Source organism: Catharus ustulatus, chromosome 8 (genome assembly GCF_009819885.2).
Source record: "Catharus ustulatus isolate bCatUst1 chromosome 8, bCatUst1.pri.v2, whole genome shotgun sequence".
Lineage (NCBI taxonomy): Eukaryota > Metazoa > Chordata > Aves > Passeriformes > Turdidae > Catharus > Catharus ustulatus.
In genome coordinates this window covers 30,586,865-30,600,865 of record NC_046228.1, presented here as the reverse complement: position 1 = coordinate 30,600,865, position 14,001 = coordinate 30,586,865, and the positions used below count along the sequence as shown (strand labels likewise).

Here is a 14,001-nt window from a genome sequence, read left to right as displayed (position 1 = left end):
GATATTAGAAGGATGTCCTTGATGCATGAAGCCAAATGCAGAGACAGCATGACAGAGGAGCTTTCCCAAATGAAGGTTCCTAATGTGTGATGTGTGTTGAGATTTACTCTTCAGGGCTCTGTTTTAAGCATTTTAATGCCAAAAGCCACTGTTTTTCTAGGACTGGCTTACCTGCAATGCATATTATCAGTTCTCCTTCTCTACTGACAGTGGAGAGCTGACCAGAGTGTGTGTACCCTTCCATAAGCAGCATGCATGCTGTGTGACTGGGGGTAGGAGCAGCTACCAGAATCCACTTTTTTGTTCCTCTTTGCTCCAGGGTTTTATCTCTCAATGAACTAATTTCTGCCCCTCAATTTTCTTAACGATGACTCGGAAGGGTATTTTAAAATGCTGAGATGTGTTGCAGTAGTTCAGGTCTTGTGGAGGAGGTAGCTGTGGAAATACATAGGCCTTCCTAGCACAGTCATACCTGGCTGCCCAAAATGCAAAGGAACTTCTGGTGATTTGAGCCTTTCAGAGCACTTTGTATAGTCTTTGGACAATGCGTAGATTCAGCACATCTGGGGATAGCTCTCAGTGTCTTGGACAATATTTTCTTGTGGATGGAGAATGAATAGGAGAATTCTCATTGGGATTTTGACTTGTTTCTCTGTGGGTACTATCTGGAAATTCCTGTTTGATCTCAAAGGAATTTTGATGAAAGTGACTCTGAATAATAAATTATTTTTGTCTGAATAAATTTTCTGAAAATGCTTCTCTGAACAAAAATTTCTCCTTCCTGGTTAGACCAGTGTGATATCTTAACCTGATGGTATGGTCTGTAGTTTCAACCTGCTTGCATTGTTTTGCACAATGATAAAGAACAGAGGTACTCAGAAAAGCACAGCATCTTTTTGATACCTGGGGGGAAAATTTCATACTCTATTCTTCTCAGGACTTCTTGGAGTTGAGCACATCCCCAGCAGGTGAGTGTGATCACTTAGAGAGACATACAGCTGACCCAGTTCTTTGGATAATTAAGGATAAAAGTCCAGTCCACCAGAAGTGAATTCCTCTTTTGGTCTAGAAAGAAGGAAGAGTATCAGCAAAGATGTAAAAAAACTTGTCATAGGTTAGCAAGCTTCTGGTAGTCACATTGCCTGATGTGACTGTTTTCCAGAAGGGTGGGAGGGGTAATCTCAACAGTATTTCTCTAGCCCATAGGCCCTTTGTCTTCCCAGAGGTGCATATAGTCATTTGTGGAGCAAAGGGCGCTGCCACTTGAAGTACATAAAGAGCTTCCTGCAGTAGATTTGAAGAAGAATAAAACAGTTCCCTTTATTTGATTTGCATCCTGATTTGCCTAAGGATTTCAAACCAATATTAACATCCTTCTGGAGGAGGCATTCCAGGACTTATGGAAAAACTAGTCTAGGAGAGGGTACCATACTTTTTTTTCTAAAACTACTTTCAAATGAGGGAAAGTTTGGGGGAAAATCCTGCAGGGCATGTAAATTTTCTGGAGGTTAGTCTGTCAATCAATGCTGCATCAACCAAGAAGAGGAAAACTGAGGGTTACAACTGCCAAGGTTCAAATCTGTAGACAGTAATTGTTTGTTGAGCTGTATAAAACACAGGGTAGGGTAAAGAACTGGGAACTGCAGTCATCTGCTTGTCTTCAGTGCTAAACTAGGGAAGAGATCGCAAATCATCAGCCTTGCCTGTTGTCCTCTCCCTGCTTTTGCCAGAGTTTGTGATGTGTGCTGGAACAGTGTGGTTAATGCCACTGCTTTATAGTTTAACACATTATGCAATTAATTTCCTGGGTTTTAAATATTCATATTTAAAACTAAAGAAGGAAAAGGGTAAGTCATGGCACACGCATTTTTCATAGATACATGTACACAAAATAACAGAATTTTTGAGATTACAGAAACTTACTCTGTTAGTATCTTTCCCCCTATCCTGTGATTGATATATTAAATGTGTATTGTGTGTATATTTAGAAACTCTGGGTTCTCTTTGATATCATCTGCATAATCCCAGTCATACCTGCATGCAGTTTGTCTAATGAGTCTTTGGCCTAACTTGTGCCTTTTGTAGCTCATCTTTGAGCTTGTCTTTTTCCAAGGGTGAGGACATAAATACAAAATGGACTTTGCAGTCTCTTTTTTTTATGCGTTCACATGGAGCACTCTCAGCCAAAGATGTTGATGTCATACATCTGATTAGGAGATAGAGGTTCAAATGTACTGTATGTAGGATGGACAGTATCTTCAGAGTCTAGTTCAAAGAAGGCCAAGATGCTTAGGAAGGATGTGAAATCTAAAAAAATAAATAAAGCACTAGTGTTGCCTTCAGGAAACAAAAGTGTGGCTTAAGATGACATAGAGACTCAAAAACTTGGTTTAATGAGCTCATGAAAATAGTGTAATTTTAAGAGTAACAGTTTTGATTTCATAGTACTTATCAATGTGTATAAGCTCATAATTAAGATGCACATTCTCTTAGATGTGACTGAAGAGATTACTCAAAATGTACAAGATCTGCATGTTGACTGCATTTATAAGTCAGCCAAATTCAGTATTGCAGTCCTTGGTCTGTCGCTTAGATCCAGTGCATGTGGATCTGAGTGGGGAAATTTTTGGTGCAGGAGTCTCTTGCAAGTGAAGGAGAGTGCTTGGGAAGGAGGACAGATGATTGATCATCACACAGCTCCAGTTCGAGGACCTGTTGTGTTCCCCTGGCAGATAATTCCCTCTTTCTGGTGGTGGTGGTGGTGTTTCTGTATTTAGGTTCATTGCACAAATGGATTTGCATATGATGCACAGAATAGCTAATACTCTTTTTTAAAGTGCTTTTGAAGAGGTCATCCTTGAATAAACTTTAGTTATGACCCTCTTGTGCCTCTGGTGAGGCCAGCAGCATACTTATCTGGTTGGTATTTTGAACCTTGTGGTAGAGATCCTGTTGATCTTCCTTCATTTTCACTTTGTTCCAATCTACATGTGCTAAAATGGTCATCTTGACCGTTTCTTCAATCCAAGGCTATATCCTTTGTAAAAGTATAATGATAGAGCAAGTAATTTTCTCAAATAACCAAAGGATTGATGCATTCTCCGTAGTGGAGCACAGCAGATCTCCAAGTGTCAGGAAGTGAATTTTGAATTTGAAATAGATATCCTGTGATCAGTGGGTTAGCAGGAATAATCTCATCCAGATGAATAGAGAGAAATTGCTTGTGTCACTGGAGGGCCTGGCAGCAATGAGCTGTTCACTGGGTGGTGCTTGTATCTTTGTGTTCTGTGGGTGGAGCTCTTCAGAATAAATTGTGAAACATCAAGGAACTTGTTGGAGATCAAGGCAAGAAATTACTTTATCTTTACTGCAGTACTGATAAAGCATTATTGCACTCATTATTTTAGCTATCTGAAGTTCTCTTGGTATAAATGAATGTTGCTGCTGCTCACAGATTTCCAAGTCCATCTTCTGTGTGAGGAGCCACCAGGCTTTTTTTCTCTGCCACAGCCTCAAAGACAGAAGTAGCAAGTTTGCTCTGAAATACTGAAGTAGGTGTTCTAGGAGTCCAGAGACAAATGGTGATTCTTAAGCCATGCTTGCAAGGATATACACAAATTCTGTGCCTAATTTTTTCTTGGTAGAGGGACAGAGCGACTGAATGTGTCTTATTTTGCCAAATGATATCCTACCAAATACTGGAAAATCATCTTTTCCAGGAGAACTGATTGTAGTAAAAACTAAAACATGTCTTATTTGAAACAACTTAATTGACAAAGGCCAACATATTTGAAAATCAGCATTGGTGTTTATCTCAGAATGCTTGTTTTTATTAAAATACTGCTTATATGTTACGTTTGTAGGTTTGATATCTGTTTATGCTCAACAAGTCCGTGTTACATTTTACAGATATGGGGAAAAAAACAGATTTTTTTTTTAATTTGGCAATTATTTAAACAATTCTTTGTGCACACCTGTGAACATCTAAGCCTTTAGAGGGCATTTTTAGCTTGTAGTAAGCCAGTATGAAAGTGTGATCCTATTAATAGCTTACAAGTCTGGCTACATGTGGGATCTGATATACTGTGTTCCCATGAAATAACTTCTAGCACTATGTTACACTTTTAAGTTTTTTCTAAAAATAGTACAGGGATTTGCAGGGAATCAGTAAAATTAGCATCTAACTATTTAATATTGTATTTTAAACTACATCTGGGAAAATAAACAAAAATGTTACAAGTAAACATAACATATGGTTCTTTTTTTAATCTCTACTTTAGGACGACGTAGACAGTCTAAACCCAGTTCTCAGGGATAACCCGCAGTTACATGAGGAGGTAAAAGCCTGGGTAAAGGAACAAAAGGTTCAGGAGATTTTTATGCAAGGTAATTATGTGGGAAAATGTGTTATTTATATTCTGTGTTAGCTAGTTTAAGGCCATTACTTGTGTGGGACTCATCCCATAGCATTTGTGATATAATGGAGAATATATTTTTTTTATTTGGAAGGGTTTTTTTTTTTAAGTATTTGTTAATACAAGAAAACAAGACTGTAAGAAGCTGTTGGTGTTTGCTTCAGACTGTTCTTATTTGATGTTTTAGTGATTGCAGCAAAAGCTGGATATCATTAGTCTGAATATAGATATTTTATAAAGTTTATTGTGAAAATAAATGTGTATGAATGGCATCCCCACACATTTTGGCATGTTTAAAACTGTTCTGTGCTCTGTTAGTGTTACTGTTACATGTGATAACTTCTGAGATACCTGTCTGTGCTTCTAGTTCTTCACAGTTCTGTCACAAATGAAGAATACTTTCAGATCCCCATCCCATGCTCTCACCCCCTGACTGAAAAGTTCCTTTCAAATCAGTCACAATTTTTAACTTGATTCTAATGCTAGGAGGTTGCAGGAAAAATTGTGTACAATATTTACACTGTAGATACCAGTTATAAGAAAACTTCTAAGAATTTGAAGACATTATTTCAGTGCCATCTTGCTGATGGTAGAAATACTGTATGCATTTGCAGTATATTCAGTAAGTTTCAGGAAGCTCTGCAGAGGAGTTACTAGGCGGAAGAAACCAACCTCTGTGGGTCTGGGCTGAAATCCCCAGGAAAGCAGTTTCAGAACAAAAATGCTTAAGCAGTCATCTTGTAAATGAAGATTAGGAGGGAAGCTGTAAATAATCAGATGTTTTAAAGATGGCTCTGAGGCTTCCTTGCTGTCTAGTCTCTTTGATAAAACCAAGATCAGAAGACAAAAGGAATATGGTAAGTATAATACTGAACTTAGAGTAAAAAACTTCTGTCTTTCCTTCTGTGGAGGGTCTCACTTGACTAGATATGATTCTTATGGGCCACAGAAAAAGGATGCTGAAAAAACGAACATGTGGAATTGTATAGATAGTAAGTTGGTATGTTGATGTTAGTAATTTTAGATTTTACTTTTGATGTCATCAGATGCAATACAAGTTAATAGTCTGTTGATAAAATTTGCAGACAAAACTGGATTTAGAGGTGATGCAAAATCAAATCAGGGCTGTATGAAAAGGAAACTGAAGTTGAGCTTGTTTATTGTATTTCATTAGAGTAACAATAATAAGACTATTGTAAAAACCTCTGTGTAAACTGGTACAGAATCAATAGTTGAGCAAAACTCCAGCAGTATTGAAATAGATTGAAATCTAAATGAGACTGCCAACCCATCACCCACACAAACTCTTTGTAGATCTAAATTCTCGGACAGAGGTTTCTGTGCTTAGAAGTGCACAAATGAAGAGTAATATAGATAATGAATTGAATCTCATGCCTGTATCCTTGAAGGTTAGCTGTCCTCATCTAAGGAGACGCTTGAGATCGCTTGCTCCCCTGATGTGTCTGAGGAGACACATGCTTCCTCACAGGGGCCTTGGCAATGCCCCCATCTCCGCCCCATGGAATGGTGGTCAGCCACCAGAGACTGCTGTCACATTCTCTGGGTACAGTCTGCTCCTGGTCACACTCACTTAATGTTGGCATGAGCCTTCCAGTGTTTACAGACAGCCCTCTGACAGTGCTAGCTGCTGTAATTTAGTCACGTTCGCTTCCTTTTCTCCTCTCTTCTCTGGTTTGCTTCACTTTCTCCATTACCATTTTCTTGTTCCCTGCAATTGAAGCTATGTTTTTGGTTCTACCTTGTCTAGATGCATCTCTTAAGGTTGTTACCACATTCTCATGCTTCATCCTCTAGAACATTGTTTAGAATCCAGCCTTTTCCCTGTTTTCTGTGATGCTGAGACCTTCATAGCATAACTTAGCATTTTTCACTTTGACTCTTGCAGTTCAAACACAGTTTGTCTGAAGAAAGAGGAAAGTCAGAAGCTTTGAAGTCTGGTTCCAAATATTTGGAAAAAAACCATGCCAATTTGAGGAGAGAGAATTTTAGTCAAAACCAGTCCAATTATTTACAATAACGAGACTAAGAAAAAAATTGGCCGTTTAACTTTTCCTTTGGGCAGCAGTCACAGCAGCATGCTTTGCAGTAGAGATTGTAGCTTTGGCAGGGAAGTAGTTTGTTCCCTGTTTAATAAAAAATGAGACTCCTCCCAAACTTGGCCAGGTTGAAAGCTTTTGGGACAAAAATGATTCAAGGAACATAGTGAAGTGTCTTCGGTTTTTAACAATTAAAATATTTGATTTCTTTCTTCCAGTTAGATTTTTTTTTTATCATTGCAATTTCAGGCTGCATATATAATAATCCTCTTGAAACACTGAGTGTACTTCAGCTCTGAACATATTTTTTCATAGTACTGCACAGGCTGTTCAGCAGTGTGTAACTGGCGTGATTCAGCCAGGGACTGGAGACAAAGCCAGGCTTTTCCTGTAATGGCTGCTTGTGGCTGGGCTGGGCTGGGCTGGAGCTGAGCTGGTCTGTGTCATGTGACTGCAGTTTAATCTTTCTCCCTTGTCCGTCACCCCATCATGTAAGGAAAAAAACCCAACCCACTGTTTTTAAAGGTAGATAAATTATCTTTTAAAAATAAGGTAACAGCTGGGATGAAGGACAGACACCGATTAGAACAAGGAGTGAGAGGAAAGAAATGGGCACTGGGTCAATGAAGGGGGGAGTATGGGAGAAGCTGGAAGCTGTTGGAGAAAGAAGGATGGAACTTATATGCTGAGAAAACTGGAGGAAAGGATTTAAAAGCTAGTGGTCTGGAGTCATAGTAATGCTAAAATGAGACAAGTAGCTGGGGAGATGCTGGTTATGCTTATGCAAGAGACTGAAAATCATTGTGGAGTTAGTGGAATGCAAGAGAGGAGGAGCATTGATAGGAAAGTAGGAATGGCAAATCTGCACAAAGAGACACAGGCAGAATTTTACTGAGACTGTCTGAATAAGGCAGAGCTTTGGGACTGCCATTAAAAAAACAAGTTCAAGATGTGGAGAATGTGGATGGGTCAGGCAGTTAGAAGTGTGGGAGCTGAGCTGGAGGCGTTCTGCAGGTCATGTGGAGTAAGGGTTGGAGAGGAGCCATCTGGAAATGTGTCCACATGGGAACTCTGTCTGGTCCAAGACCAGAAATATGAGACACAAGCTTGTAGATTCTTCCTCTTTTTCTGCCCATACATACCTGCTATTGGCAGTGCCTGTGCTGGCACATTTCTGGCCCTTGTCTATGCTACTGGAATACTCCAGGCATGAATTAAGGCTGGTGGCTCAGAGGGTTCAGAAGGTCTCGGGGTTTCAGTTGTGCCATGATGTGGATGAGGGTAAGAAGGCTGTGATGGTGTGGTGTTTTTCTTCCCAGTTGGTTTTAAAAATGAGATAGTCATACGCAAAAGTATTTCAAGAGACCACTTGGAAATTACTAAATAATTACTGCTTTTGCACTTCTCTTGAGCTCTCAAATGTTGACATTAAAATAGTGCTTGCAGTAGCACAGTGTCATGTGCAGAGGGTATAATAGACCCAGTTGTGTGATCCTGGGTATTTTTTTACTAGAGAAAGCTGTCACCTGTGAGGTCCCTGGCCTGTTGGCTGCAGCTGTTTGAGCTTGCTTAATGTACTGGGCAGGGCTTGGAAAAACTGATCTTTAGGAAAGACGGGGGAATTCTGGCTCTGCCTGTGTGGTTGAGCAACTGAGCAGTCTTAAATCACTTAAGTTAGGCTGTTATAGGTTGCCACTGGCTGGTTTTCCTCCCTTCCTATTTGCCTTACTAGGACTTGGGGTTTGATTGTGGAAGTAGCGAAACCCACACAGGTGGAACTGAACTTGGTACCAGTGTTGCTTGGTCATACAAAAAGCTATATAAACACCAAGTGCAATGAAACTTAAGAGTTCCAGTGATCAAGTGAGACACTGAATATGAATGAGACTGTTAAGTCTTGATTTCTGTGTCTTGAAACAAACAGTAAAATAAGTACTGTATCCTAATAACTCCCCATCCTCATGGGCTTTTGGGGGTGAATTAAACTGAGCTTTGCAAAACATGAGGTTTATTTTGATTTGGTATGTCTGAAAACAGGAGCTGAAGTCTTCATAGTGTGTGTGTGCTTGAATGTTCTGTGTGGCATAGCAGTCATGGGATCATTCCACTGCCTTTCTGCTTGTTGTAATGGAGAGAAACTCTGTGGTCACTTATGGGAAAGACTTGGCAGATGCAGAGCCTAACCACCAAGACATAAATCTTTTAGCCAGCAAAGCAGCTGGGCATGTGACTAGCCTATTAAATGGCTTTTGTATAACCTACTGCTGCCACTTTCTAGCCTTTCAGATTACTTTTCTGTGGTTGCTGTTTGTAGGCAGGAATTTTCCCATCATATGTCGTCATGGTTGTAGAAAGATTTAGTTAGATAAGAAAATAGTATGTTGAAAATATTAGCAGAATTAACCTTAAAGCATACCTATATAGACCATTTGCATTTCAAAATGTCTTCCTGAATCTGTGGTTAGCTGTCCATGCCATGTGCACTATAAATTTGGTGTGAAGCCTAAAAAAAGAGTAGGAAAACACATGTATGCTTTTTTTTTCCTGCATTCCTCAATGGCTTTTTTATTTCTTCCCCTTCCAAAGGTCCGTACTCCTTAAATGGTTATAGGGTGAGAGTGTACAGACAGGATTCTGCCACCCAGTGGTTCACTGGCATCATCACTCACCATGATCTCTTCACCCGCACTATGGTGGTTATGAATGACCAGGTGAGTTGGTGGATGATACTCAGAAAACAAGCTGCAAGTAAACTATGCCTTGGGAGGTTCTATTTTTTGTTGGTAGCACTCAGAAACACACGAAGATGGTTCAATTCCAGCAAGCTGAGGGTATCACTGCACTGAAACACAGCACAACTGTGTTGGACTATCAGTTAAATCCTCCTGGAGCTAAGCATTTGTGCAGTGATATGATTAATACCAGTCCTGCAGTTTGTTCTACTGTTGCTATTTACTAGTGAAGTCTTTGAAGTGAAGCAATCCAGTTTGAAGAACTGGTTTTCCCTGTCTGCTCTGTTGAAAATTTATTTTCACAAGAATGAAATCTTTCAGCACTGCAGTAATGGTTACTTTTCCTAAGCAATTGAAATAGTCACTTTCTGCAATTTATTGAATTAAGCATTTACTGCAGCCCTAATTTACATTTGCTGTGGTGGATTTTAGTTTTATTTCAGAATTTGATGTTACAAAAATATTTAATACTGGTATTTTTAATGACAGTAATGAATTCTATTTCAGGAGAGTAATGACTCAAAAGTAATACAGTGAATGAACCATCTGCCTTGAAATGACTGACAAAACTATGTGTGGCAATAAAAATTTAAGACTAGTCTATTAATCAGATAAATTCTTTCCCTTAATTTGCTCAAATTAATATTCCCCAAATGTTACTTTTTTCACTTTGTACCATATCCTTTGAAGATTTGATTAACATTTCCTACTTTATGAAGTATTTCTCACTTAGTATCGCTCAACAGTTCTAGAGTTCTTCTTTCCAGTCATTTAGGTTCTCCTAACAGTTTTGCTTCTGTTGAAAGCAGGACTTTAATGTGCTTCTGCAATATAATTTATAGTGTATTAAATTAATTTTGTAAAATATTTGTGTATTATATTACTACTTAGGGGTTATTCTAATAGCTTGTTAAGTCTCAAATTTTCAGATCAGTGAAGGGGAAAGGAATAGGTGGTGGGGTACTTTTTGCTTTTAAAATAAAATTATTTTTACAATGACATGTAAGACACATTTGATTTGGTGTGACATTGTTCCCAGCATTTGTTGTGTCATATGTCAGTTCTACTTGTCAGGATTAAGCAAGCTTTTCTCTGATTAGTCTTTGGCACACAAAATAGACTGGTGAACACTGGTACAGAAAATACAGATTAGGCATTGTCTGAACATCTGTGGATTGTTATTTTTTCTCTTTTTTTTGTTTTTTTACATTAACCAGGTGTTAGAACCTCAGAATGTTGATCCTTCTATGGTTCAGATGACCTTTCTAGATGATGTTGTTCACTCTTTGTTGAAAGGTGAAAATATTGGCATCACTTCACGCCGACGGTCTCGTTCCAACCAGAGCAGCAACACAGTTCATGTAGATACATTTATCTTTTTACCTCAGTATTTTTATATATTGCAAATGTGAAAAATGCATGTTTAAAGACACTAATTAACATTGCATTTAAGTCCATTAATAACAATTATTTTTAGGGTCATTATACACGTGCACAAGCAAATAGTCCCAGACCAGCAATGAATTCCCAAACTGCAGCGCCAAGACAGAATTCTCACCAGCAACAGAGGAATACTCGGCCAAATAAGAGGAAAGGCTCTGATAGCAGCATGCCTGATGAAGAGAAGATGAAAGATGAAAGATACGATTATATAAGTCGAGGAGGTAAAAGTGGTTGAGGAAGAGGGAGGGAGAGCTTCCTAAAACTGTATTAGACTGAAAATCTGATAGATGTGTTTTTATCTTTTGCAGAAAGTCCTAAAACTAAAAATAAACACTTTCTTAATAAAAGAAGAAAACCTGAAGAGGATGAAAAAAAAATAAATTTGAAGAAACTGCGGACAGACAATATCTCAGATTATTCTGAGAGCAGTGACTCGGAGATTTCAAATAAAAGATTAACAGATTCATCCTCGGAGCAAAATTCAGAAAACGAGTTAAAAAGCAAGAACTCTTCAAAGATAAATGGAGAAGGAAAATCCCAAACTACTGAGGGAGCGGAACAGACACTAACAGATAGACAGTCTCCATGGGATGAATTACAGCAGGATAAAAACCATGAAGAGACAGAAAGACTGAAGTCATCAGTCTTGGATCATCAGGAAAAATCTTCCCTCCATGCAGCGGAGCAGCCAACACTTTATGAGCAGAATGTCAAGGATCCACCTGTTCAAGAGAGTAATGCAGAAAAGCATCATACTGTGGAGTTAAAAAATGAGCAGTTTTTACCCAGACCTCCTACTCCTAAGTGTGTTGTTGATGTAACTAATAAAAACAGTTCTGAAAAGGAGAATCAGGATAATGCTGCAAGTACCTTTGGTTTGCAAGCAGTTCAGAAAATAGAATCTCACAGCAGTGATTTAAAGCAGCAATTTGCAAATGCAAATTTCCTTGAAGCAAGAAAACAGGAACCTGATGAAAGTTGGATTAGCAGTGTTGGTAAAACGGATTTGATACAACCTGGGGTTGTAAAAACATTACCAGTAAATGAACACTTAAACTCTGAAAAAGTACAGTATGGCTCATTTATGTCTTCGTTAAATGTAGCTTCTGTAGCAGAAGAAAGTAAACTGCGTAAACAAAGTCCAGTCCCCGATTCTGTGAAGTCAAAATCTAGTGCTTCAGTTGATCATCCTAAAACAAAGTCACCTGATGTTAAGCCTAAATTCACCCAGTCTTCTGATACTGTGAAGTCAAAGGTTAGTTCCCAAAGCAGCCATGCTACTGGATTAACAAGGTCAGCCAATAAAACTGATCATGATTGCCTAGGTCTAGTTTTCATCCAGTTCCAGCTAGAGTTAGTGCTCTAGAAGCCACTAAGAGTCCTCTATCATTGACAAGAATGAACATTTCACAGTATACAGGGACCCCACTCTGATTGGACAAGAAACAGGAACTAATCACATTACACCTTACTTGCATCAGCATAATTATCCTCTGCATTCCTCATCCCACCGAACCTGTTTAAATCCAAATGCACATCATCCTGCATTAACTGGTTCATCCCATCTGCTCGCTGGGTCTTCAGCTCAGGCTCCCTTGTCCGCTATTAACACTCACCCCCTTAGTAGTGCATCTCACCATTCTGTTCATCACCCTCATCTACTTCCCACAGTGTTGCCCGGAGTGCCTGCTGCCTCCTTGCTGGGTGCCCACCCGCGACTAGAGACTGCTCATGCTAGCAGCTTAAGCCATTTGGCATTAGCACACCAGCAGCAGCAACAGATGTTACAACACCAGTCTCCACATCTTCTCGGACAAGCTCATCCTTCTGCTTCCTATAATCAGCTAGGGCTTTATCCAATTATTTGGCAGTATCCAAATGGAACACATGCTTACTCAGGACTCGGTCTGCCCTCCTCCAAATGGGTCCACCCAGAAACTCCTGTTAATGCGGAGGCTTCCTTGAGAAGGGTAAGTTAAGATCCTTTCTTAATGGTGTATTTATCTGGGCCTGGTGTTTCCCAGCAGTGATTTTCTAGGTACAGATGTGATAGTTTGTGTCACTCTGAGCATATTGTGATGGTGGGGTTTTTTGAGCACACACAGAACTAGGAATGGAACTAAAGTAGTTACCACTGTCTCGTGGTGGATGTGTATAGGGAGTTTTTTCCAGACCTTGATTTCTAAGAATTCTGAAGAAAGATGAATTGTTTGATTTTAATTTAGGACTAAAAGTGAGGTCAGCCAGCTTGTTTGGGAACTCAGGTTCACAGGGTAGATATTTGCTACCTCGAGCTGTGTAAAGTGAAATATTAGGAGAGGCGGGACAGTCGTCTTCATAGTGAAATTTGGTGCGTGCTCACTCAGTATGATGAAAGAGAAGGAAGGAATATTAAATCTAGTGGGAAGTTCTGAAGAGAAATGCTCTTGCATTTTTAAATGTTTCATGCACACTCTACACCCATTTCTCTTGTCTTTATACCTATTTGTCTACCCTTTCTTGGCGTGTCATTTCTCCTCTTCTGTTTCTGTTGATAGTCATCTCTGCCCTCCCATCTGCTTTCTGCTCCTCTGTATTCAAGTCATGGTGATTCCTCTGTCTGTTTGCTGAGTGTAACCACTGATGTCTCAGAAGAAATGGCTTGTGTTTTCAGCCTACTGCCCAGTGCAGTGGTGGGGTTTGACAGGCAGATGTGGCAATTACAGGAAAAGTTTTCTTAGCTCCTGAAGGCTTGGGATATGGCATGCTCATTGCAGTCACCTCAGAGGAATAGTGTAAGATGAAGTGTATGTAGTGCAGACAGAAACTTTGGAGAGCTTTAGTGCCAACTTCAATTAAACCACCACTGAGCACATGTGCATAATGATCTTTAGAGGTTTTCAACTTGGCCTAATTTGGGCAGATTTTCGCAGGGCCCACAAAAGGCATGTCACTTACAGTGGTCCTTCTGCCAAATTGTAAGCCTTTGTGTCAAAGCTTGGCGTTCTGAATGGTAAGAAGGATTTTTCTTTTTTTTTTTCACCATGGGGAAGGCTGTCCCTCCCCAGATTGATTCTTAGAAAAACCAAACCATTGTGGCTAAGTCTTTCCCAAAACAGTTGGTTTGAGTTGGCCTTGTAATATGAAATGAGTTTGATCTAAAATGTGATAAAATCAAAATGTGGCAGTGAAGAAAAGCCTAAGAGAAAAAGATAGGTGGATTTTTCTTTTCGTGTTGCTGCCTGCTCCACCCCATAGAGAAATCCATTTAAAAAAAACTCGTAATAGACGTTGTTTTCACTTTGCCTGAAGAATGCAGCCCTGCATACTGAGGCACGTAACGTTTTAATTATGTTGATATGTGGCAATTGTCTT

At 39.4% G+C, this 14,001-nt stretch overlaps 1 protein-coding gene across 1 annotated transcript in view; it reads left to right on the top strand.

Moving 5' to 3' along the window:
• JMJD1C (jumonji domain containing 1C) overlaps nucleotides 1–14,001 on the top strand; it is a 159,313-nt gene that overhangs the window by 116,037 nt on the left and 29,275 nt on the right. Inside the window, 7 exon segments of the mRNA XM_033065496.1 lie at nucleotides 4,281–4,386; nucleotides 9,059–9,183; nucleotides 10,422–10,565; nucleotides 10,682–10,868; nucleotides 10,956–11,960; nucleotides 11,963–12,028; nucleotides 12,031–12,617. Of these exon segments, the coding sequence (XP_032921387.1) occupies nucleotides 4,281–4,386; nucleotides 9,059–9,183; nucleotides 10,422–10,565; nucleotides 10,682–10,868; nucleotides 10,956–11,960; nucleotides 11,963–12,028; nucleotides 12,031–12,617 (2,220 nt within the window).